The sequence below is a fragment of the Hyperoodon ampullatus genome, assembly GCF_949752795.1.
Source record: "Hyperoodon ampullatus genome assembly, chromosome: 3".
Lineage (NCBI taxonomy): Eukaryota > Metazoa > Chordata > Mammalia > Artiodactyla > Ziphiidae > Hyperoodon > Hyperoodon ampullatus.
In genome coordinates, this window is record NC_136916.1 from 149,408,397 (window position 1) to 149,436,238 (window position 27,842).

The 27,842-nt window shown below is 37.7% G+C and overlaps 1 protein-coding gene across 8 annotated transcripts in view; it reads left to right on the forward strand.

Annotated features, from left to right (window-relative positions):
- The window catches only part of SIPA1L1 (signal induced proliferation associated 1 like 1), a gene marked incomplete at its 5' end in the record, with an annotated part of 138,339 nt that overhangs the window by 25,362 nt on the left and 85,135 nt on the right, over positions 1-27,842 (forward strand). For all 8 annotated transcript variants that reach the window (XM_079700216.1, XM_079700217.1, XM_079700221.1 and 5 more), the window contains 4 exons: positions 999-1,187; positions 14,676-14,850; positions 23,459-23,562; positions 26,660-26,817. In XM_079700216.1, coding sequence (XP_079556342.1) covers positions 999-1,187; positions 14,676-14,850; positions 23,459-23,562; positions 26,660-26,817 — 626 coding nt within the window. The remainder of the gene's footprint in view (positions 1-998; positions 1,188-14,675; positions 14,851-23,458; positions 23,563-26,659; positions 26,818-27,842) is intronic.

Sequence of the window (27,842 nt, forward strand, 5' to 3'; positions counted from 1 at the left end):
TTGCTCTCTGACACTTTTTGTATAATTTTTCCTAGATTTCAAGGCCCCTTTTCAGTGCCACCCTTTTCCATGAGGGCCTTTCCTTATGCCCTGAGCCACGGTGATCCCTTTTCTGCCTTTGGACTCTTGTAGAACCTGACCTTGTTAAACTTTTCTTAGTAGATATATCCTCCTGAATGGGTATTTCTTAACCTCTCACCCTCTTGCATGCCACACCCAGCCCTCAACATTTGCTCCTGTTGCAGTACAGCGCCTTGTAACCTACACACTTAACAGAAATTCGTTGGACTTAATGAGTTTTTTCTTTAGGTCACCGTACCACGTGGAAATGTCTGATAATTAAGACTAGTTTACTTCGACAGATCATTACTTAAGGAAATTCCTTTGCTTATGTTTTTATTTCATAATAATAGAAGAGATCTCAAGACATAAGCGTAAAGGAAAAGTCATTTTAAATGCTGTTCATGGTGCCACTCTACTACCTATAATCACTGTCCTATTGTAGCAGCATTTGGGAATGGGAATAGTTTAAGCTAGTCAACAGTACATTATGAAATTTAAAACTTCCTCTCCCCCCACCCTTACCTTTTATAATTCAGAAAGGTGTAACATCTAAATTCTCAGCATTTAGCCTTCAGATATTCTCAGGGATAGCTCCTTCTTAATTTCCTGGTGAGTGTGTGAGTGGCATTGTATAGCTATATGGAGACCTTGAGCTTTCTGAGCTCTCTAGGGAAATACACACTTTATTTAGTATTTAAGGAAGTGTCCTCGGAAGGCTTGATTATGAGTTCTGTTGGACTTGCCTGGGTCTTCTCGAAGGTGTTGGTCTCATTTTTCATATATAAAATATCTTACATCACTTCCCTCATCCTTTCTCCCTCACTGGCTCAACCAATCAAATGTCATTTCCAGCTCCCTAAGGGGGACCTCAGACTGGGCTTTCAGTGCATTTGATGTATTTGCTCATCTCACTGGAGCACATGTCTCTCTTTCAGCTCATGACACTGAGAGGGTCAGTGCTGGAGGATGCCATACCCTCAACGGCAAAGCATTCGACGGCCCGGGGACTGCCCCTGAAGGAAGTGCTGGAGCACGTGATTCCCGAGCTCAACGTCCAGTGCCTGCGGTTGGCCTTCAACACCCCCAAAGTCACAGAGCAACTCATGAAACTGGATGAACAGGGGGTAAGTGTGGCTTCCAGGGGAGAACATTCTTGCTGCTCAGGTTTCCACTAGGCATCCAGAATACAGACCTGAATAGTTCTTTTTTTTTTTTTTTTTTTTTTTTGCGGTACGCGGGCCTCTCACTATTGTGGCCTCTCCCGTTGCGGAGCACAGGCTCTGGACGCGCAGCCTCAGCGGCCATGGCTCGCGGGCCCAGCCGCTCCGCGGCATGTGGGATCTTCCCGGACCGGGGCACGAACCCTTGTCCCCTGCATCGGCAGGCAGACTCCCAACCACTGCACCACCAGAGAAGCCCTGAATAGTTCTTTTTTGATGGGGAAAACTGATACTATTTTTTGTGAAGGATCTTCTCTTTGCAATTATTGACTTTCTTTTTTCTTAACTCTGAACATTTCTCATCTGTTGAAATTCTCTTTGTCAGGACTGACTGATACAGTACTTAAACAATGTTCAACTCTTTCAGTAATCTTCCATAAATGCAATGAATTTTTCAAATACTCCAGGAATAAGTAGTAGCAATAACAGTAATAACAGTAGCTAACACTAATGAACATAGTCACCAGGCTCTGTTTTAAGTACCTTAATATGTTATCCCAACTATTGTCCCAGCCCCAAGAGAATGATACCATTTTTATCCCCATTTTAGAGATGAGGAATCTGAGACAGAGAGAGGTTCAGTAGTAAGTCCAAGTTCACACAGTTAATAAGTTCAAAGCCTGTACTGGGAGCCACTACTCCACACCATTCTTAAAAGCTTTAATTTTTAGTCTATTAATACCACCAAAAATGTATTTTAGCCGAGGTGTTTAAATAAAAAATTCAAAATTTAAAAAATCTGGGTCCTAATTTTAACAAAATGAGAGTGCTCAAGATTTTCTCACTTCCATATTTTCTGTACCTTAATGTGGAGCCATTGATCCAGATACAAATGAGTGATAGGATAATCCATATAGAGGAGGCAGAAGAGTAGAGAATGCAAAACTATAATCTGGAAAATCCACTAACCGGAGAGTGTATCCACATTCTACTTGGAATCATTTGAGCATATGGGCTAGTTCTATTAGACGTTGTATCTATATACTCTTATTTTAATTCTTTCTTTGAATATTTTAGCCATATTGCGTCCTGGCAGGGAGTGGTAGTAGCTTTCCCATTGCACTTTTTAAAAATTCTTCCCAAAGTAAAATTGGTCCAGTTATTGAATTCCATTTTTTAAACAGATTTTGATGGTATTTTTTTAATTAGGAAAAAATTTGAATTTTATTAAAATGAGTGGTAGTTCAAAAAAATCAGTTTCAAGGAATATTCAGTCTTTTAAATCAGCTGATAGGAATATATTATTAGGAACCAGTATTTGGATGTAACTTTTCTAATCACTGCTCCTTTTGTCCATTCATCTTACTTACTGTAAAGCATAGCTAATGTCTATTTCATATGTGTATTTCAAATAGGCTGTGAGTATCCATGTTTATAACATGTAAATTTGAGCACTTTGAATGCTTCAGAAGACTGCTGATACATAAACTTAACTATTTTGGGTGCTGTTTTTCCAATGAATATTTTGAGTATTTATTCTAACAAAGGAAAAGTAGAAAAATAATGATTAGGTTCAACTTTACTGATTCAGTCTTTTCAGTTACTACACTTTTCAAGGAAAACAGCAACATTTAGACATTGATAATATAATCACATACTGCACATTCTAAATTCAACAGACTATTTTGTGTAAAGGAGGTATTTTCTTCCTTTTTCCCTTTGTTTTACTTATATTAAATTTAAAAATGGGTGCCCCAATTATAGACATTGTATGGGCTTTCTGTCACATTTTGTGCCCTCTCTTACAAAATGTTGGAGATGGGGCTGCTCTGTGATAAAACACTATATGGTCCCATCCACACAGGAAAGATGAGAGCAGTATAATGAGTTTAACTTAAAGGTACATTTGTTTAATTCACAAAACTGCCCATTATTCTGAAATGATGGGTTTCTTATTCTTGGGGATATTAAACTATCCTTTCCTTCATAAATTATTGATGATAATATGTATTAGTTGTCTTCTTTAATGCCTTCCGGCGAAATTAAAATTTGGCAGTCTAGGTGAGTCTCCCCAATTTTATTTTGGAAATTTTACTAAATTCTGGGCAGTAGAATCTAGACGTTTAAAACCTGCTATTCTGTATGAGTAGCTCTTTATCTGAACTAAGGGACACCACCGCTTGGCCTCTCTTTCCGTTTATATATTTATAGCATTTAAAGCCCAGAATTATACTGATAAAAAACAGAGGACACGTACTTAGGTGTTTAGTCTGGAGAGTCATTTTTTTGGTAGGAAATTTTATTAATGCCTTGAAATCCTTGTGAGAAACTAATGATTTTGGTGCCTTTACAAATACAGATTTTGAAAAAGAAATGCTTGTAAGTGCAGTACATTATGCATTTGAATCTTTGCAAAGCATTTTTAGTTTCCATCTATGTCATCATTTTTTGAAATTTCATGCTTTGTACATCCTTATATTTAAAGAGATTGATAGTATGAATACGAAAAGCTGGACTCACTAAAAGGACCTTCTACATCTCCCTTTAAGTTTTATTTAAATGATTCCTTTAAAATCTTTTCTACTTTAACAGCTCATGTAATTATGCCTGGATAAAGAAAACACTATTTGCTTGCTATATTGTGGCATTTTGCCTTTCAGATCTTTGGTGCTTTTTTCTTTCTTTCTTTCTTTCTTTCTTTTTTTTTTTTTTTATCTTACCATTTAAAAATGAAATGAACAGAAGAACAGATGTAAGTTATATCTATATACTATAAAAGATAGTATTTCACAAAAATATAAAAAGTTGTTTTTCATTTGACTAGACTCTGATATTTATGTGGGAACTGAAGTAGGTATTTTAATTCCCAAAGTTTTAAGAAATGATTATATGCTTTGTGGCTTACCCATGCTTTCACATTCACCTTCCTGATACCTTCCTGGGTCTTTCACTATTGATTGATGTCTATTTCCATTATCATCTAAAGGTCAATAAGAAGATGAAATAACCTGCCAATGATTTCACTTTGTCAAGAATTTAGAGCAGTTTGTGACCCAGCAAATTTAGATCAACTCTGGATTTAGTTTTTCCATCATGGTCCTACATCTTCACGTATTAGATAATTGAGAGCATCTCTTATGATGAAAACACATTAGATAAATATATATGTTTACTTATTGCACTGTTCTAAGCTCTTTACCAGCATCATCTGATTTAATCCTCACGGTACCCGTGGGCAGTAGGTTCCAGTTAATGGCCTATTTTACGATTGAGAGGATCGAGGCTTTCAGAAGCAGTGCCATTTTCCCTTAGGAGTCCTGAACACTGGATACGCGTTTGCACGATACTACCTTTTGTTTTTAAGATTTGCAAGTTTTCATCTCTTTTTGCGCATCTCAAATTATTTTGGTCCTCCAAACTACACTGTGAAATATCAGGAATTTCATTACCTATTCAGGCCAACTTTTAAATAATATGGCTAATTCAGTTACTTTTAAATTTGCCATATTAATGCCGTTTTTCTTCATCAGTCATTAAAAAACACCTTTATCTCATCTACCCAGTGCAAGAGAAATGAAAGGTCATTATACCAGGCTCTGTTTCAAGGAGTTCACACGTGTAAAGCACTTACTGCACATGAATAATGATAAAATAATAACTCATTAGTCCTTTACATGCATTATTTCATCTTTATCAGCATCCTGTGAGAAAGCTGCTGTTAGTATAGGTAGTATAATATACTGTGCTTAACTTTCAGAAGTAAGCGTAACTTTTCAAATTCAATAAATGCTAATTGAGTAACTACTCTTTGCAGATTGTTAAATACTGTAGAAAATAAATAGGCTAGTAAGACACAGCCCTTACCTATGAAGGAGACAAAGTCATAAATTACTGTAATGAAAGGTAGGGTTAATATAATGAGTATAATAAGAGAACTGCAAACAGACAAGCCAGTGGGGCCAAGTCGTGATTGGTTATATGGGTCAGGATGAAACGGACCTTTCATCAGACTAGAGAATAAGCCGTAAGGTGGTCTAGACTCAGAACAATGAGAACAAAGCACAGCAGGACAGAAGCACAGAATGTGGTTATGGGACAGCAAGCAGTCCTGCTGAGCAGGAGTGTAAGGCAGTAATAAAAACAGATTACTAAGCCAGGAACTGAGCAGTGACTAAGCCAGGAACTGTGTGAAGCAATTCACACAAATTATTTTAATTAACCCTTAGAATCCTTTGATATAGGTGCTATTATTGTTCTTGCTTTGCCGACAAGAGCACCAAGGCACAAAGAGGCGGAAGGACCCCCCCCACCACCAGATCACAATTAGGATCTGGTGGAGGCAAGTCTTGCATCCAGGCATTCCGGCTCCAGAGTCCACTTTCTTACCCAATACACTGTACATCCCATCCTCCCCTCCCCTCCCCTCCCCTTGAGTAGAAGAAGGAACTGGAAATATGGATCCAAGTTTTATTGCTACAGGCTACAGTGCCCAATATTAAGTATAACATGTAAAACCCAAATAGGATCAGAATAGAGCTTAAAAATAAAGTGCAATTGCCGGTTTGCAGAAGAGAAAATCGGAAGACCTGTTTTCATTAGGAAACGTCAAGGTTCATGTACACAGTAGTGATTTTACCTAAATGAGTATCTCCACCGTTTTTCTAGATACTTATTAAAAATACAAAGAAATGAAAATATTTGTTGGATTCTCTATTTAAAATGTTGCCCTTCAAGTTATTGAAGTTAAAGGGGAAAAGTAATCATATCTAATTAGGTCTGTAATATATATCTCAAGAATAGATGTAAGGAAAGAAGCAGTATTTATTTGATAATGAATAGCACTGTTCCTTTGATTAAGGGCATGGGTGAAATTCTCTGCTGACTTAGCCTGTTCATTGCCCTGGTGCATTATTCTATTGAAGATGAATGAGTTTGACTAGCCCCATTTCCTGTTTGATTCAGGCAGCTGGATTTAAAGAATGAACCATAGGGAAAACAATTTTTCCAAAACCTATTTCCTATGAATGAAGCTTTGGCAGAACAATTACCATTTCTGAAATTTCAGTCTTCTTCTAGATTATGGTATCAGCTAATGCATGTTGAAAGTTCAGATGGCCACCAGACGGGTTCCATATGTACATTATCAGGAAGACATATACGCGACTGTCCTCAGGTCAGAGAAAGGAGACAGTGGCATTGGTTGCTTTGTCTCGTCTGTTCACAAGTAATGATTACACAGGCTCATCCATGCTCTTTTGCCTGGCTGAGGCTGGGGTGGGTGACTGGATGGGGTCCTTTCCAGTAGTAAGATTTATGATTAACATGACTGAGAGCAGTAGCATTTGGAAGACGTTTGGCTGGGTAGGACTGCAGTTTGCAGTTGAAGGGGCTCAGCATGGCTAAGACTTGCAGTGAGGATTCTTTGGTTCACAATCCAAAAAGACAGAGGAACTGTTTGCAGATATTTCAGTCTTCTTGATTTTTAAACTGTGAATTGTGCCTTAAATTCAGCTTTAAAATAAAAAGTTAAACTAGTTTCCTTCGTACAGGGCTTTAATTAGCTAATATCTTCAAATGATCCAAAAATCAAAGTATTTACATTGAGGGATCCCATTTCCACCCTGTTCCTATCCCTCACCTCTTTTCTCCCCTATATTACCACTTTTATTAGTTTCTTATGTATTTCTATGTTTCTTTATACAGATAAACCAGATATGCATATGTAGTCTTAGTTCCCTTTTTTTTTTTTTTTTTTTTTTTGTAGTACACGGGCCTCTCACTGCCATGGCCTCTCCCATTGTGGAGCACAGGCTCCGGGTGCGCAGGCCCAGCGGCCATGGCTCACGGGCCCAGCCGCTCCGCAGCACGCGGGATCCTCCTGGACGCGGGCACGAAGCCGTGCCCCCTGCATCGGCAGGCGGACTCCCAACCACTGCACCACCAGGGAAGCCCCAGTTCCCTTTTTCTTATACAAAATATAGCATGCTGTAAACATTTGCTTTTTCACTTAGTAATATATTTTGGAGATCTTTCTATGTCAGTACACAGAAAGTTTTCCCATTGTTTTTATGGCTGCATAATATTCTGTTTTGTTGCTGTACCATAGTTTACTTCATTAGTTCCTCTATTAATGGACGTTTAGATGGATAACAGTCTTTTCCTATCACAGACAGTGCTCAATGAAGAGCCTTTTCCTATGTAATTGAAATTCATCTTAATGTCAAATCAATACAAGTACATAAATCATCATTTTAATACCCAATATGAAGCTTTCTATTTTTGTGAGAACTTTTGCACAGCATGTTATTAGATAAGATTATTGTGTGTGTATAGATTATTTCCTTTACATTATTCCAAAGATAAAAATAGATTAGAATATGTCTCTGCACATGTATATAAATAATTTTGACAACATCTCTGTCAGATTTTTTTAAAATGATCTTTCTACCCAGTATCCATATGTCATTTTTTAAAGCAATTTGATTTTTGGTAGTAAATTTCAATGAAGATAAATTTTCTAACTAGCATTTTTTTGCCCCCAACACTGAATTTTTCCAGTCTCTTTGTCATTCTTTTTGGAGGACAATACAGTGATAGATCTTTAGGAAGTAGTTAAGACAGTTATCATGTTTATGAAGAACAAGCCAAAGTAAATGCTATCAATATGAATCATGAGGATTTGAAAAAATGACCAAGGTCTTCATGTCCAGTAATGGCAGAGTAGCTTGTCTCAGACCAGCCCACCCACTGAGAATAACCAGAAACACTGGACAAAGTGTTTTTTAAAAATAAATTTGGACTTTTGCTTTTGGAAGTATGGGGTAGATGTAATTTTCCCCTATTCTTCCTGCTAAGTACAGCTAAAAACCTTGTACACTGTATATAAAGCAAACATGAATCTGATAGGTGGAATGAAGGAAGCAGATTGGCTGGGGAACTTGGGATAAGGAACGACATAGCGGTCACTCATGATAAGAATGGAAATAGAGAGGAACTTCCTCAGCTTGATTAAAAACAGCTACAAAAACCCTACAGCTTACATCATAGTTGGTGAAAGACTTAATGGGAACAAGTCAAGGATGTACAGTCTCTATTGCTATTCAACACAGTACTAGAAGTTCTAGTCAGTACAATAAGGCAAGAAAAGGAAATAAAAGTCAGGTGGATAAAGGAAAGGAAAATATAAAATCGTCCCTATGTCAAATGACATGATAGTCTATGTACAAAACCCCAAGGAATCTACAAAAACTTTCTAGAATTGCAAGGTGTGTCCAGCAAGGTTGTATGATTCAACATCAACTCAACAGAAATCAGTTGGATCTCTTTTAATGAACATGTGGAAACTGAAAATAAAATACAATACCATTTACAATCCTTCAATAAAAAATGAAATAGCTGGGTATATACCTAACAAAACATGTTTAGGACTTGTATGCTGAAAACTATAAAACACTGATGAAAGAACTCACAGAAGACTTAAATAAAATAAAGAGACATACCATGTACTTGGATTGAAAGACTCAACCTATTAATGATGTCAGTTCTCCCCTAATTGATATCAGTTTAACACAATCGGTATCAAAATCCTGGCAAGATTTTTGAAATTATAGACAAGATTATTCTGAAGTTTATATTGAAAGGCAAAGGAACTAGAATAGCCAAAACAATTTTGAAGAAGAATAAAGTGGGAGAAATCATTCTACGTGATTTCATTATATTATATTGGTATAACTACAGTAATCAAGACTGTGTCTTATTGGAAGGGTAGATGCATGGACCGGTGGAACAGAATAAGAAACCAGAAATAGCTCCACACAAATATATCCAACTGATTTTTTTGACAAAGGTGGAGGAAGGATAGGCTTTTCAAACAAGGGTGCCAGAACAATTACATAGACAAAATAATGAACTTGACCTAAATCTCACACATTATACAGAAATTTATTCAAACGGATCATAGTTTGAAATGTAAAACTATAAAAATTTTTGACAAAAACAGGAGAAAATTGGGGGGACCTGAGGATTGGTGAAGAGTTCTTAGATATAACACCAAAAAATATTTCTTTTCTATACTTAGTCTAGAAAAGAAATAATTGAGAAATTTGGGTTCATCAAAATTAAATCATCCTACAGCACTTTTTCCTTGGACATTTGCTGATTTGTAAGAGGCTTGGGGCTTAAATATAGCATAAAGCTGCAGATAAGAAGTTAGGTGACAGTTCAGAGTTTTCATTAATTTCATGGGGGCTGCAGAAATAAAAGATAGAGATCAAGGGTCACTGGAGAACTTGGGATTTGTTTTTAAAAAATCAAATTGAAATTCTAGAACTGAAAAAACAAAAGCAAAAAGTTAAAATCTCAGCAGATGGGTTAAAGCACATTAGACACAGCAGAAAACTGATGAATTGAAGTTACCAGCAAATTTTTAACTGAAGAATGTAGACAAGAACACATGAGAAATACAGAAAAGTGTCTAAAAGACATGTGGGCCATAGTGAAATACATGTATGTAATGGAATTCCCAGGAGGCGAAGAGAAATTAAAGCAATATTTGGGGACAGAATTGATGTCTGAAGAAATACCAGTAAAGAAGTTTCCAAAACCGATGAAACACATGAATTGAGACAGAATCAAGGAGCTGTGCCTACTGTAAGCAGGATAAATACAAAGAAAATCAGATGTAGGCTCATCATAGTAAAAATTGCTGAAATTAAAAGAAAAAGAAAAAATCTTAAAAATAGCCAGAGGAAAAAATACCTTCAAAGAAGAACAGTAAGACAGACAATTGGATTAAAATTAACCATTTCCTGAGCTATAAAGCATAATGAAAAGGTGGAAGCCACATTTCTAGAATGCTGAAAGAGAAGAACTCTCACTAGGAATTTTACCCAGGAAAAATATTCTTTTAAAATGTAGGCAAACCTATTTACAGTGGGAAAAAAAACAGCAGTGATTGTCTGAGGCTGTTAGTTGATGCAGGGATAGACAGCAAATGGGAACCACGAAACTTGGTGTGTTAGAAATGTTCTGTGTTTTGATTGGGTTGGAGGTTTATTAGAAATCATTAAACTGTGTATGCCTCAAATGGATGCAGTTTACCGTTCAGAAATTATATACCAGTAGTTGACTTTAAAATGGAGTCAGATTTCTGTTTCCAGCCAAGATTAAAAGAGAAGGACTAGTTTACTTTCGCATCTGAAACAACTTTTAAAAGCTAGGCAAAACAATGAAACATTGGTTTTTATGACCTTGGACGTCAGGCAACAAATGACCGTGATCTCTGAGAGGTGGGAACCAAATGAACAGTAACATTGCACCAGCTTTCTTCTTGAAGAGAGTTTCCAGGCTGTGGAGCTGGGAGGGGCACCCACTTGAAGCCCAGGGCTCTTCCTGAGTAGAGATTGAGATGTGAGTCCAGGGAGATAAAAGATTTGCAGAGCTGAGTACTGGTAAGTGCATGTATTTGAGGAAACTATTTGTGGCCAGGGTAAGAACCACCCTAAGATTGAAGGGGGCAAATCCTCAGACCTCAGCCTGGCTGAGAATAGTTCCTGCTCCCACCAGGCAATCTGGAAAACCGCATACATAGTTCACATAGCATTGGGTAAAGTCTCAAAATGACTTTGCCTCAATAATGGGGCAAAATTAACCTCAAATTAAATGCTGCTCTATTAAGACCTGTCAGAGTTTAAAAGGAAGAACTGAAAGGATCAAACTATTTCCAATTAACTGTGTCCCAGAACAGAGCTCAAGCATCTCTCAAGGGCTCATGACCCACATTTTGAGAACTTCTGGACAATGAAATACCTCATAGTGACTGTTTTAAATCTCTGGATTACATCAGACAACTTAAAAGATTTTGTAAGAAGGGAAGAACTGGGTTGTTCTCATGGTCTGTGCTGCCCCCAGTGGCCTTCCTCTGGCTGTGACATCAGGAAAGAAGAGGTGAAAATACGGGAACTTCTTAAGAGGTCTCTGAGAACTTGGTTATTCAAACCTGTTTCTACTGGTAGAGGACTCTGACTTTATCATCCATCTTTCCAGGAACTCAGGGCTGTGTAAGTCAGATTTTGCAGTACCTGTTTCTTTGATTCTTTGTTCAAGTGCCTATTTGATGAGAGGAAGAGCAATTTTTGTACTGTTGGTTCCCAGCTGTGGGAGCCCAACGTCACTTTTGGTGGGTGTTGAAAGACACTTTCTTTATTGAGACTCAAGACTTTCAAACAGAACCTTGGTCCTGTTGGATTGACCATCATCACTTTTTACAATGCAAACATTTGTTGAGCGTCCAAACACTTCCATCAGTGCTCCGTATGAACAGTAGATATGCAAGGATGGAACTGTACAGCATGACTTCACGGTCATCCAAAAGCAAAATCCTAAACTGTGGATAAACCGAACCTGTTTCCGAGATGGCTTCTGGCGTCATCATAACTCTATTTTGAGCATTACAGGAAAGTATTATATATTCATATACATAAATCCATACAGATGTGTTTGTGTGTGTCTCAAAAAAAAAAGTGTTTTATATAACCTCAGAGCAATTCCAAATCCCCAAACCATAGCTCTAAACTCCGTTTCCATTTGCTCCTTCTCTTGAAATATTCCTTATTATACTTACATAACTCCTCCTTAACAACTTCTCGTATTCTGGGCAGGGAACAAGGTTGCTATCTGAAGATACTAGGAGCCTGAGTTCACAGAATACCCACCTATCTCGACTTTATTGCAGCAGAAACAAGGATACAGTCATAGTGTCACCTTCAAGGACAGAGCACTGACATTTGGCACTGTTTAGAGGAAATTTGACATTCCAACAAATTTCCTCATCCTCTTGAAGGAGGCTTCCTTTCACAACCAGCAAATACCAGTCTGTTCTCCTGTCTGCAGGTGGAGCTCACTAGAGTGTGAGAAACCTGTCAAAAGAAGGCAGTGCCCTGTCTCATTGTCCTTGCATTCTGCTTCTACAGTGGTTTGGGGGAAGTTCCGTTACTTATCTTCTCTCCGAACTCTTTTTTCATATATGTAAATGAATCCTCTTGAATATTGCACAGTGAAACCTTAGGCCTTTATCTAAGAAGTTTAAAAAGCCACCCACAAATCCAATATCACTGCGATGCTTTCCACTGAACAGGGTGACTTTTGTTTTGCATTGTTGCAAGGCTGATCTGGGAGGCACAGAGCCAAAGAGCAAATAACTCCAAGCTCCAGATTGCTTCTTTTCTTTGACAGTTCTCCCTGCAGGGGGAGAGTAAGAATCTGGCTTCATTAAGGACTTCTTTTGTAACAGACATAGAGCCTACCACTACTTTTTTATTTGTTGAGACCTAATAGGATACTCAGCTGAATTCTAAAGCCAAGATGAAATCGCTACCTGTGGGAGTTCCCCTCTAAGTATTAGTAACATTCAGACCTCTGAAGGAGGCCAGCTGCCAGTGGTATGTGGTAGGTTTTACTTTCTTTTTCTTTACTGCATGTGGCATACAAAGAAAATGAACTAAATCCTAAATGTGTTTCTGTTAATAATTAAAATGAAGTAGCAATAATGCAAGGTTGGATGCTATTTTAAAAAGATTCTGACATTGGTATATCCAATTATTTGCAAGTTTCAATTTGGAACTTTGCCTTCCACTTGTGGAAGTAGGCAGGGTAAAATCAATTCTGCACAATTATAGAAGTCCTAAGGAGCTCTCATGTCTATGGGTCATGTAAAAGCTGCTGAACCTTCCTTGTCAACTAGTTAGCATGCAGTGGAGAGGGGGGAAAGCAAGCAGGAGTTCCCTCATGACATTTTCTAGTTATCACCATTCTGAACCATTTGGTTTAGAAAGTTGAAAAAGAGTTGCTTAGGTTCACAGTCTCTTGTGTAAAACAATAGGAGCTGGATATGTTTCAGAATTAAGAAAGGTCCAGCTTCAGAAGGATGATAAAATGCATGCAGCATGGAGTAATAGTCCCCAGGATCTGGAGCAGCACCCCACAATCAAACATTAATATTTCCAAAAAAAATGAATATTCACAGAAAGAGGAATAAATTAAAAAGTATTACTGTCAGCTCATATCAAGTTTTACTGCCAAATGTATTTGCTTAAATTTGGTTTTCAACTGTGGAATTGCTAATAAGGGGCTATGGACATACGTTGCAGTGACAGAAATAGAGCACGACAAGCCTGGTTGAGTCCTGGTAATATTTAATAGAGCCGAATCACAGGGCTGATAATTTATGATCTCTCCCTACTGGACCAGTTACTTGCTTTTCCCTTTTCTGACCTTCTCTTTGCATATCTGTCAAACAGGGATAATATTTGCTTTGTAGGCTTTTATGAGGATAAGATAATGTAAGTTAAACACTAAACAGTGATTGGCAGACAGTGGCTGTTCAATAAATGTTAGCTATTAAAATTTTGCCTCTTCTCTTCCCCCTTCCCTTTTTATGAGATAAAAATTTACTGATACAGTGGTTTCAGTGCTACTCTGGAAACAGGCCTAAGTGATGTGGATCGCCCTGATTTTACTGGAGAATTAAAAGTCTAAATTTTAAGATTGAAAACTCATTTAGTGTTAAATGACTAATACAACTTTAAAATTTGTTTATAGAATGACTAAACTTTTCAGTGATGAATGAGTGTTTCTATTAATGTTATATCATATTTAAATTTCTTGAATGCTTTGTTTTAACTGTATTTGAGGAAGGAATATTTACCACTAGCTGATTTGCCATTATGAGGCCCCTTTTAAAGTTTCTATCCAGGTACTCATCTTTTAGAAAAATATTTGAAAAGCATAGTGTCGATGATGCTAGTGCTGTCACAAAGATATAACCAAGGTTTATAATTTAATATATTGGAAAAGTGGCATTAGGAGATAAGTCTTTTCCAATTTTACCCCCCCAAATTTTATAAGAACTTTAATGGGCTTTTAGTGCAAAACAGTTTAAAGTAACTTTTGTAAACAGAAATAGACCCACAGACATAGAAAATAAACTTATGGTTACCAAAGGGAGAGGCAGGGGAGTGATAAATTAGGAGTGTGAGATTAAAATATACACACGACTAGATATAAAATAGATAACCAACAAGGACCTACTGTATAGCACAGTGAACGACACTCAATATTTTGTAATAACCTATAAGGGAAAGGAATCTGAAAAAGAATGTGTGTGTGTGTGTGTGTGTAACTGAATCACTTTGCTGTTCACTGAAACTAACAACGTTGTAAATCAACTATACTTCAATTAAAAAATAAAGTATCTTTTGTAAAGTAGGCCTTTACTTTTAAATTTTTAAGGCCTCCCTTTTTAAAAGGGGAAGAACGAAAGCAGAAGGATTTCAAGAGAAGAAAGAGGTTAGCTTACTTACTTGATGGGCATATGGCCTACAAGACTTATTAGCATTTAAGTGGACAGAGTGGGTCTGCCTATATTTATATGCACTGTATCACCTGCCTTCACAGCTGAACTATCAGCAGAAAGTAGGCATCATGTACTGCAAAGCTGGACAGAGCACGGAAGAAGAGATGTACAACAATGAATCAGCCGGCCCAGCCTTTGAGGAATTCCTCCAGCTATTGGGAGAACGCGTTCGGCTCAAAGGATTTGAGAAGTATCGTGCGCAGCTTGACACCAAAAGTAAGAAATACTTATACCCTCCTACTAGGCTTATTGTCCTCCTGCTGTGTTGATGTTCACCTGGTAAGTTGCCTGTAAAACAACATTGCCACTTACTGTAGAAAACTGCTGGTGATGGGGGAGAGGAAGCCAGGGAAGGAAGATGTGGCTCTAAAACAATTGAAGACCATAGTCAAAGTAGCTAGGATTGGACTTTAAAAAAAATAGTGTTATCAGAAATGTGGAAGGTGGAAAGCAGTGGATGGAGATCATGCAGAATTGCCCCTGGATAATGTTGCATAAATTTCACTATATTTAGCTGAAAAACTCCTGCAACTTAAAACCATCTGGTTGCAAGCCCTAGAATTTTTGACTTTCATTAACTCATTTCATAATCCTTGTGCATATCTGTGTAGTCAGTCATTGTATGGTTTTCTTAATCATTTTTATATTTTAATATCTAGAGGTATTTTTGTTTATTTATTTCCTGTTATTATTGTCCATAGTCTAACTTAATCTCTAAGAAAATAGGCTTAGCTTTGGTATTAGCTTGGCTCGTAAAATGTGTTGATTCAAAGCACAATAGTGCAGCAGTCTGTTTAGCTACAGCTCATGAACATAGAGGTTTGTCCCTTCCCATTCCCAGGTGGTTAATAAAAGAGTTATGTTCTCAAGTATCTAGAGTATGTTGACTTCTGCTATGCGTCTGTGTGAAGGCAATTTTAAATTTTATCTCAAAATCCATCCATAGACACCTGTGACCTGTTTTTCTTTGAGAGGGTCTTTGGATTAGCACATCTGTATTGCAGTCTATAGTAATCGCTCTGATTTTCTGTACAGGAAATTAAATAAGGAGTTGAGTCATGAAAACAGAAAAGTATTCATAAACTCTACTGCAGGGAAGAATTTCCTGTTGCCATGGTTTTGCTGTTGCCAACTTGGAAACGACATGCAGGAGAACCTATGAAAAACCATAAATAGCCTAGACTCTTAAATATTATTTTAACGTTCCGTACTCTGCTTGCAGCTGCATAATATGTTAAATCTCAATATGCCCTTAAACTCTTTTTATCAAGATATTTTGACATTTCCTTTGTAATTCCTTCAAGTTGTCCGGATTTGTTGTGTTATGTAAATTATCACCACAAAGAGCTATTAAAAGGGTCTGGGAAGAAAATGTAATAAGCGCCTTGATTCTGTCAATGAATGGCTAGATTGGGAGTTGGTAAGATTATTTATTATTTGTGTATTTACACGGTCCCAGCCATCTCTTGATGATGAAGGGCAATGTGAGAAATGTATAGCAAGGGCAGACTTAAGCAATATGGCACTGAGTAAGTCAGTGGAATAAGCAAAATAAGCACTTTGCACATTTTGCCCCGATATGCCAGTAACTGCAAAGGCCTGGATCAGCAAACTGCCTCTAATGGCACATTTTTCAGTTATGTAATACATTAATCTGGGAAGGATTCCTTTTCACTGAACTACTCTCCTTTAAGGCTCCTTGTAACCTTCTGAGGCATAGCTCCTGAGAAAGAGGGTTCAGTTTCCTTTTCTATCCTTTCAGAGGGTCAAGTTTCCTAAAGTGAATGAAAAGTAGGGAAGTGTTTCCGTTCTAAAGCCTGAAGAAGACAGTATGCATATTTATCTCTCTTACTCCAAGCTAGAAGAGACCATTAGCCTCATCACTTAAATGGGTATTAAACAAAAACAGACCACAGAAATGGGGATCAACAAGCCTCTGCACTCTCCCCAGCAGCCTCCTACTGGCCATGACACACCCAGAGGTGAGACTTTGTTCTGTGTACTGTGAGATAAGCTCACCACATCTTACCTAACTTTATGTTGTGCTAGGAAACTCTTTCAATATGATCTTTAAAAAGAGAAAATGCTTTACAGAACATGTGTTCCTAAAGGATCACTCCATCTCCATATGACAGTGTAGTTGTCACTTGGATCTGTGGATTTGTAGCCTTCATCAAATTAAAATATTACTTGCCAAACTCATTTTTTAATTTTTCTGCACCCTCCACCTTCTGAATCTCTAATTACACATATATTAGGTCACTTACCAGTTGTGATTTGATTTTTAAACTTTTTTTTCCCCTCTGTGCTTGTGTTTGGATAATTCCAATTAATGCATTTAAGGCACTGTATTTTTCTTTTCTTCCATAGTGTCTTAATCTGCTATTATCCAATCTAGTGAAATTTTCATTTCAGATATTGTGAGTTTCAGGTCTAGAAGTTGCATTTGGGTTTTCTTTTTCTCTTTTGGGGGGGGGTTCTCTTTTCTTATATTTTCCATATTATTCTCATTCAGTTCATGTCCTCCTTTTAAAGCCTTGAACATATTTATAATAGCTGTTTTAAAGTCTTTGTGTGCTAATTCCATCATCCCTGTCATTTGGGGTCTCCCTTTAACAGATTTTCTCCTGTTTTTGAGTTACATTTTACTGCTTCATCTGTCTGGTTATTTTTGATTGGATAGTGGACATTGCGAATGTTTCATCATTGAGGACCTGGATTTTGTTGTCTTCTTTAAAGAGTGTCGTTTTATTTTGGTGGGCAATTAATTTAATTATAGAACAGCTTGACCTTTATGAATCTTGTTCTTAGGCTTTTTTAAAGCATACCTAGAGTAGCCTTTACTCTCTGGCTAATTTAGCCCTCCTGCTAAGGCACCTGATGAATACCAGCGTATTCAGTGAGGTGTCTCTGCTGTGGTCAGTCAGAAGTTGAATGACTTCTACCCCTGTGTGAACTATGAGAATTGTTTGGCTGACAAATCTCTGGTAGTTGTTATTTCCCCAATAGTTTTTCTTTTCTTTTCTTTTCTTTTAATTGAGAGATGATTGACATATAACACTGTATTAGTTTTGGGCGTACAACATAATGATTCAGTATTTGTATATATCCCGAAATGATCACCAAAATAAGTCTAGTTAACATCTGTCACCATACCTAGTTTACACAATTTTATTTTCTTATGATGAAAACCCTTAAGATCTACTCTCTCAGCAACTTTCATTTATGAAATACAGTGTTATTAACTGTAGTCACCATGGTGTACATTACCTTGATGTTTTTTCTTTCCCTGGCTTTTGGAACCTCACTCTATGCTTGTGCAGCTTAATATTCAGCCCAAGACTCAAGGGAACCCCTGTGTAGATTTCTGAGCCTCTTTCACTGTGTGGTTTCCTCTTCTTTGGTATTCTGCCCAGCAAATATCAGCCACCTCAACCTTCCAAACCTCCAGCATGTTTTAGCTCCCCTCTTCAAATCCCTGCTCTGTGCCATTGTTTTGAAAGTACTTCCAGGTAGAAAGCTGGGTGGGGATCATAGGGCTCACCTTCCTTCTTTGATACTTTTTTCTCAGGGAACACTATCCAATGCTGCCTATTGTAAAATGTCTGAAAAAAAGTTGTTTCAGATATTTTGTCTATTTTTCTATTTATTTACAATGGGAGAGCAGGTCCTATACCAAGTGCTGTTATGGCCAGAAGTAGAAGTCTTAGATACTTGTTACATGTCATCTCATTTAATCCCCACAAACTCTGCTAGATGCCAGTTATCCCCATTTTACAGAATTGGCTTCTTTAGATTAACTAACATGCCCAAGGTTAGGCAGCTAGTAAGCATTAAGGAGGGAGAACAGGTCCTAGTGTTATGGTTAACGACGTGTTTAGAGAAAGCATAAATGTAGAATTAGGTACAGTGAAGCCCGCAGAGCTCTGCCTTGTGGCTGTGTCTTCCCCTCTCTCGAGCCCTTGAGCTAAAAATACCCAAGCCGTCTCATGAGACAGCTCCACTTGTCATGTATTATAATTATATTCAGATTTTAGTACTTTGGTAAAGGAGGAAGAGGCTCAGGAAAGGACGGATTGATGGAACTGTCAAACCATTTCTTCTTTTTCCCAGTGTTCCATACAAGTCCAGTTTCCATCTCAGAAATAAGGACTTCTAGCAAACAAGCTACAGATGTGTCAGGGGTTGGAACAGTTCTGCAAAGAAGAAACTTTCAGGAGTAAATTTTTTTTTCCTTTTTTTGTTTCATTATTTGGATGGCATAACCTCTAGGTAATTACCATCCCCTCACACTACAGTAAATACGAAAATAAGTTTCCCACCAAGCAGTTTATTATTTGAAAGCTGGAGACCACCCTCATTTTAAGCTGTGTGTATGGATTATTATTTGGGAATTTATTTCCCGAATGAAGCATGTTTGTCAAGTCAGCACGTAAGAGACTTAGAAACCCTTGGAAAAGCATTCCTTCAGAGCTCTGCCTTCTTTGATTTGCCACAATATTAGTGAATGCTTGTTGCTTCCCCCATTTTTCAGCAGTATTATAAAGATCGTTGAGATTCACGGTCTTAGAGGAGATGGAAGACATTTCATAAAGAAAATAAATCCTTTATTTGGAATATTTAACCTTTGATAAAGAAAGGAGTAAAACTAGCATTATTTAAATGTTTCACACATGCAAAGGACTATTTGGAGTTCTAGAGACTGATGAATGAAGAAAAGTTTTCTTTTTTCACCTCCTGAACTTTAAACTGTGTTATAGTGTAAGGTTTTTTCTTTGAGTGTTACTGAGATGCAGTTGGCAAAGAAATTAAAATATGTAAAAGGCCCTATTTAAGGCAGCTACACTTTTTATCTCAACTGCACAAAATTCTAAGTTCTGATCAACACATCTCTTGAGCATCTTTTATGGGCTAGTACTTTCATATGCATTGTTTCAGTCCTCACAACAGTGAGAAGAATATCGAGGGTTGAGGGGTGGAGAAGTGAAGTGACTTGTTTTTGGTCATTTAGCAAATGATGCTGGAGGTATTGGAATTCAGGTCTTCTTACTTCCAGGTGGGAATCCAGGTAATTGCAGGTATCTTGCTAAGTGCTCAGTAGGTAGAAAATAGTAGTGACTGATTCCTAAGTACCTGTCCCACATCATCGCTTATCCTTTTCTCACCATATGTTAGTGATTTTAAGAAGCCTTCAGTCCTGGGCACATACACATGCATACTTGCACGTTCCCTGAACTGACACAGTATGAATTCTCCTGTCATGACAAAGGATGGTATTACAAACTCTCCTTGATCCCTTCCTCAGTGAAGTAAAGTAACCTACCTCCTGACCATGGTTAAAAGTACATTGAAAAAACATGAGTAAATATGGTAGATGCCAGAGAAGGTGGGATTCTTGACTTCCCCAAATACTTTGTTACTGAGTGGATGAAATAGTACTACAAGGAGGCGTGAACAGTACTACAAGAGGTGTGCCATCGGGCTTCCCTGGTGGCACAGTGGTTGAGAGTCCACCTGCTGATGCAGGGGACACGGGTTCGTGCCCCGGTCCGGGAGGATCCCATATGCCGCGGAGCGGCTGGGCCCGTGAGCAATGGCTGCTGGGCCTGCGCGTCCAGAGCCTGTGCTCCGCAATGGGAGAGACCACAACAGTGAGAGGCCCGCGTACCGAAAAAAAAAAAGAGGTGTGCCATCCAGTGTTCCAGACATTAATACTTGTCCCCGGCTGTGCTTCTGAGCATTGACCTCTGCATCCCCAGACCCAGAGGCAAGCTTTCATAGAAGGGAGATCTGGGATCTTAAATGGATGGCCCTCAGCAGCCAGCTGACTATTGTAGGATTTCAAACTATGGATAATAATCAGATCCACAACCTGTCTGCGATTTTGTTCTGCATTTGATGTGTTCTGTAGTGGTGAGGACGTTCATAAACTGAGCTTAAGCTTTCTCCATTATATTGACTTTATTAGTCTACATGCAATTAGGTCATGAGATTGCTTTTCTCCTTGTATTCATAAATATTTAAAACTAGGAACTTCCCCAAAATCAAATTGCTTAGGCTTGATCCTTTATCTAGCTTTTCTGAAGTCAAACGTATCTGTTAGTGACCAGGAAGTGGTTACATAAAAATCAAATTACTTTTTCCTGATTCAGATTCCTACACATCCACCTTTATCATTACAAGTTTTATTCCCCTTAAAGCAAAAGAGTTGAGCCAAGAGAAGTCAAGGATGAATATGACATTGACCGTATCTGAAACTGCTTCTACAAACTTATTAACCTATTCATGCCATCTTCAAATAGAAGGGCCTAATGTAGGGTATTATCACTTATCGACACCTTTTCAAAGCAGCTGACAAGAATATTCTTATCATTCCTCAATTATTCAGTGTCTTCTTATCATCTAGTTTGAATATTAGAAATTTTATTTTCTATGACTTAGTGTAGAGGGCTGACCTTATTAGTGGATATACACCATTCGCTGGTAGTATAATTTGGAGGCAAATCACATGATTATCAAGATGACCTATAAGATGCCCAAATTTATTTTTTAACTTTTAAAGCTCCATACAAATATGAAGGAGCATTATATTCTTTTTATTCCTCTTCTATAAACATATTTTTCCCCTTAGAAATCACTCAATATACTCTTTTCAACCAGAGAAAAAAAGATTTTTGTGATTTTCCCAATGGTCATCTTCCTGATTTTCATTCTGTTAAGTATTTCATGGTCTCAAGGTCACTAAAATAATAATAATAACAACATTAAATGCCTTATTCTTCAGAGAATATAACAAACATTCAGTTTCCATTCTCTCTGGTAAAATTTAGCAATTCTGTTATGTACACAGTAATTTCAGGATTTTGGAATTCCTTTCTTCTCAGAAAAGAAAATTTCATTGTTTTGGCCCAGTTTCATTTCTGAAACTTTTGAAACTGTTTCCAGACTCTTTAAAATTATCAGCAAAGCTGGGGTTTTCAGAGGTCCTTAGAAGAAGACTGGTCATGCAGCATCCATTGTATAAAATGAGGCAAGTGTCGGAAAGAGAGAAAGGACAAGAAATAGAAAACAAATTATCTTCAGGGTTGTCTTCATTTTTCTTTCCTGGTAGTAATGCCTTTAGAATTAGAAAGACATATAAAGCAAAATGTAGTAAATGAACACTGGATGATAATTTGTTTTCTAGTTCATTAACTTTGCTTTAAATTGACTTGAAACACATGTAAGTACTCATCCCAGCTGACACATTGACTTGAAAGTTGTAAAATGTGCGAATCAGTTCTAGAGGTATTTATAGCAAGGGTCCTTAACAATAGAAACCTTCTTCATACTCAAGATCTGTCTTAAGTAGGTCAATGATTTATTGCAGTTGTATTTTTTTGTGGAAATGGTCATTAACATTTAGAAGATATTTTGGGGGGGGCTTTACGTGTTGGTACGCGTATCTTTGCAGCTTTTCAAAAGTAGTCTTTGCTTTATTCTACATTTATCTTGTTTTTAAAACCCTTTGTGTTTTATGCCCTCTTCAAAATTAAGATCCAAGGTTGAAACTCAGGGCTCTAGAACATCTTAACAAGTCTCTGCAAACCTCCCTTATGGTCTATTCTCAGAGCAGCGCCTAAGGGCAGTGCAGCTACTGCATTAGAGTCCCCTGGGGGTGTTTATTAAAATAGATTCTTCTGCCCAGCCCCACACCTACAGAGCAGTATTTCTGGGAGTGGAGGATGGGAAGCTGCCTTTTAAGCGGCTTCCCAGCCGACTCCATGCACACTCCAGTTTGAGAACTACTGCCTTTCGGTACATGCCAGAGGCTGTCTTGCAGCGTCATTCTCTAAAATGCGGTAAAGTGTTTGCTCCTTAGCAGTATGGTTGGTGGAGGATTGAGTTTACCCAAAACGAATGCATTTCTGTTCATTTTGCCGCCTGTAAGTCCAGGTCCTAATCTAAAGATATTCCCCTTCAACTGGACAGTTAATAATTCTCTTTGGTTTCCAGGTATTTATGAGCACGTTGATTTGTTAATGATTAAGGGGGTTGAGGTTGTTTTTTTCCTTAAGGAAGGTGAGAACAGAACACACTCAGTCTTAAATTGTTGGACATTGCTGTAATACCTTTGTTATTCAGTGTTACAGTCTTGTTAAGTTTCCATCTATTTGTTAAGAACAAAGCGGTTCTCTTGCTTGAGTCAGAAGTATTGGAAAAGATGTTCTGAACTTGAAGTCTGTGGACGGAATTCAGGGGTCTGTGAACTTGGATGGGAAGTAATTTTACATTTATCTTCACTGACCCCTAATTGAAATTTAGCATTTCCTTCAGTTATGAATGTAGGCAACACACCACAGTAGTATAAGCTCTACCTGTGATTTTATCACCAGTAGAAAGCATAGGTATTTTCATACTATATTGTTTGTTGTTGGAAGTCTGTCAAGGTACTGCTTATGCACTTCACTATGTCAGAATTATTGTGTTATTAGACCAACTGCTTAAACTTATTATATAAATCGTATGCTATTATATCATTTTAAAATTATTTTGATAGTGGTATTTTTCAATCTATTGATTTCTGTTGAAATCTTATATATTTTATGTTATGCATTTACAAATATTATTCTCAGAAGGAATCCAAAGGCTTCACTAGACTGCCAAGGGGGGAATTGGGTACAAAAAATGGGTAAGAACTCCTATACTGTGTCTTGTCTTAGGATGTCTTCATCCTAAACCATTTCCCTTTTTTTTTTTTTTTTGAGATCCATCTCTTAAACAATCTATTTTTCCTACTGTTACAGTTGTCTCATGTATTTTTTTGTTTGTTTGTTTACTGTAGCTGACTCCACTGGAACCCATTCTCTGTACACAACATACAAAGACTACGAGATCATGTTCCATGTTTCTACCATGCTGCCATACACACCTAACAACAAGCAGCAGGTAAGAGATCCTTGTGTTATCTGTGGGGTTTTTTGCCCTTGTTTCATTTCCCCCAGAAGCCTAAGTGGCAAGTTTATAAAATCTTAAACCAGAATTTAATGTTGCACCTGTCACAGCAGCAGGAAGCTTTGTACTTTGTGGAAGTAAGGAATAGCAAATGAGCTGAAAACAAATGAAGAGACACAAATTCTAGGTTAACAGCCAGCTGGATGGCTTTGTGAATTAATCATTTGCTTTTCACCCACGAGAATTGAGGTTTTCCTGAAATCTGAAAAGAACAAGTTGAAATCATGGTGATTAGATGACTCTGCAGGGTCACAAAGAACACATAATGAGTGGGTGAAATTTCATCTCAAGAGGCCAGTGTACAAAGCAGGAAAGTACTGATGTTTCATTTCAAATTTCAAAGGTTTCCTCCACTAACTTGGAGAAAAATCAAAATGTCGATGGGAGCTCAGGAAAATGTTTTTTCTTGATGTGTTCTTCAGGGGACAACATAAGTAACAATTGCATTTGTGTACCTCTTGTGTACCTCATACACAGAGTTTCTTTTAAAAAGATCTAAAAGCACAAGGCCTAGTACTAAAATGTAGTCTGTGAGATGATAAAATGTGAAAACTAAGAAATGGCAGATGGTTACAGAGCAAGATGGAAATGGTACTGTTTTAAAGAGTATGTGGTAGTTGTTTTTAAAAAATGTTTTAAAACAAATGATACCAAACTGAAACTTAAAAGAACCAGAGAACTAACAGACTCTCCTTTCAGTAGCTGTTATAAACACAGCAGTCTAGTATCACTTCTGACCTTAAAACGGACATAGATTTTGTTATTGTCAATTGTTGTATTAACAGAACACAGGGCCAGCTGCAGAATGAATCACATCCTCTTTCACAGAATTTAACAAAACATGGATCGAATCTAACACGTCGTCACTTTAGGTTTGATTACATCACAGATCTCAGTAACAAAATCTTGCCTCTTGGGCTTCCTTGTTGGTGCAGTGGTTAAGAGTCCGCCTGCCGATACAGGGGACACGGGTTCGTGCCCCGGTCCGGGAAGATCCCACATGCTGCGGGGCGGCTGGGCCCGTGAGCCATGGCCGCTGAGCCTGCGCGTCTGGAGCCTGTGCTCCGCAACGGGAGAGGCCACAACAGTGAAGAGGCCCGCGTCCCGCAAAAAGAAAAAAAAAATCTTGCCTCTTACAATTACCAAAGCAATCAAAATGTAGGAAGCAAAGCAATGAATCAGCTATAAATCTGAAATAAACCTATTTTAAGATAAATTCCCCTATCTGGAGTTTGTTGACAGTTTGTTTTATGCAAATTCCAAGTTCTAGATTTTTGAGAGGAAAACACCATGCTAAGAAAAATATACTAAGCTCATTCTGACCAGACAGTAGAGAGAATTTAAGAACATCAACAAATGATCTTTAAAGGGGAGATGAAGGCTTATTCTACCTGATTGCTCAGCAGAGAAAAGTAACATGGGGGGGAATGGGGGTAAAAAATTTAGTAACAAGACTCAATTGTATATCCAGCTAAATGAGTCAAAGGGCTGAGCTGAGTGAGTTGGCATTTAAGTGGACATTATTTAATTTGGGGTCCAATCAAGGCAAAAGTATTATGGTCCTGAATCAGAGTGAAAGAATTATTGGTATTCTACATATTAAGAAATTTTAAATTCTCTAGCTAAAGAATTTATTTCTTCTACATAGATTATGTTATGCTTGGAAAAACCGGAAAGAATGTGTCTTTCAAAATCTTTTTCCAGAAATTGGTTTATAAATACTGTCTTTTTTTTCATTGTATATAATGTGAGATGGATAGGTTTATTTGTATTTCGGTCCTTTAGTAAGACAGTAACATTACATATCAGGCCATATTTTGAAGGAAGAATGACATTGTATCAAAAAGACAATGGCATCTATGCAGGAATGACATTTACATAGATTGTATTTGAGCTTGATAGGTTCAAGATCCTGAGGAGATTAATATTCTTTGATGATGGGTATATTTTATATAGCAATCAATACAGAGCAGCCTTTATTTCTGTAACATCTGATAATATAGCATGTTTAGAAATGAAGTATACAGCCTCATTAGAAGATCATTCGGGATGCTTTAAAATTCCTAAGGTTAAAGTACATTTCCTGAACATTCTAACTCCCAATTCTCAACCCTAATCTAATAGGCTATTGTTTCTCCCAGCCGGCAGCCAATACTCAATCACTGATTTTACTGATACGTAATCTGTGTAAGTTAAAGCGGAGACCTTTTTTTAAACCTTTTTTTAGAAGGTTTATAAATACAAGCTTATGTCTAATGGATAGTTTATATAAATGTCATGTTTAGTTGTTTTCCTCCTGGTAGGAGCCTCCATGTAATAAATATGAGTAATACAAATTTTGTTCAGTTTTTCTTCACATGGTTGAGTTAAACTCCCTAATAACCCCTTCCTAGAGAGGCGCTGAGCTAGGATGATTTGGAGTGCCTGAATTTGAAAGCCACCTTTCCAAAACACCGTTTAACGTGAAACAGAAGGTGGTCTTAAGCAGCTTTCACTGTAATTAAAGAAGCTATTTAACCTGCTTTAAAACTGTTAGAACATTTTGGAATATTATTAATTTCTGTATTCCCAGCTTGTGCCACAAACAGTATTATCAGAAAACACCTTAGCCACATTTCTTTAAATGGAGCTAATTAAATCAGAACATAAATTGCGTTGTAATTACTGTAGCCGTTCTCATCTTTAAAAAATATTCCCTATGGCAAGTTTCTTTCTTACATGAAAATGGAACAAAGCTGTTGTTATGGAAACTGAAGATTTGGAGATGCTGGGACTTGGCGTCATATGCTAGAGATTAGTTAGATCTATTTGAATGGACTGTGTGCTTTATGAAATTTCTGAATATTCATTTCCATATTCTTCCTTGGAGCAAATGATAAGACCGGCTAAAATATTGACAATAACTGTGTAGGTTACCTCCCCTAATATGTACTGATTAATAATGAATGTTTTAAATACAGTTACATAAGGGAATCGGGGAGGAACAAGCAGAGCGTTGTCATTTATGTCTCTTGCTTATGTTTTCTTTTAGCTCCTACGGAAGCGGCACATTGGAAACGATATCGTAACAATTGTTTTCCAAGAGCCTGGAGCGCAGCCATTCAGCCCGAAAAACATCCGATCCCACTTTCAGCACGTTTTCGTCATTGTCAGGGTTCACAACCCCTGCACTGACAGTGTCTGTTACAGGTACTGGCTCCAGAGGTGGCTGGATGGGCACTGGTGCGCAGTCATGTCGAAGGTCCCCTCCGACTCTGCTTTCTGAAGTGGCAGTGGGAAGTCTATTGCTATTTATTTCTGTCTTTAAACTATGCTTGGGGATGGCTGAATTCACAGGATGACGTAACCTGATGGCATTGACATTCCCCAGACATGTTGGTTAGACACCTGCCGTTTCCATTTGCACCTCCTTCTTAGGTGGCATCCTTCATCCATGCCATCTGGACACCAGCTAATTACTCATGCTGCTAATTATATTTTGCTTTTGCCATGCCAAAAGCAGAGAAGAATGATCATAATAAGTAGGGAAGAGAAGTTTAATTTTTTTTAATTATTATTATTATTTTTTAAAAGCCCAAACCCTTGCTTAGGGCTGACTTGATTACCTCTAACATTTCTGACTGCAATCTTAGGGGTATTTCTATGCTTTGTTAAGCATTTGGTGGAATGGTTTCAGTGTCCCTTGTTGACCTAGTCTCATGAGTATCAGAATTCAAGCATCTACCTGCAGAGGCCTCTGCAAGAATCCTGGAGAGGGTTGGTGTTGAAGAGGGTACGAACCTGTGATGCTGTGTTGACGTGAGTGTAGTGCCAAGAAGATGTGCGAGGATGTTCTAGCATTAGTAAGATGTCCTAATAGGAATCTATCCTTTCAAAATATGAAAGCTTATCGTATCTTTCCATCCCTAAAATTTAGAAGACAAGGCTTTGTTAATTTTGGATTTTTGTTTTTGAATTAACAGAGCCACCTACACAGAAAATGGCCAGTGCAGACTGATAATTGGTTTGTTGTGAGATCTACAGCTGTCTAATCCTAAGTGTAATGCAGGTTAAATATAGGAGAACAAGCAAGTTCAGGGAACAAAACAAGTCAAGGTTACACTGGACTCCAGCTGACTGCCATCATCCTTCCCCATTCCACAGTAACTACGTATGATGAGCTCTAATCAGAAGCGCAGCTCTGATCTAGGCACCTTATTTGTGTTACCTCATTT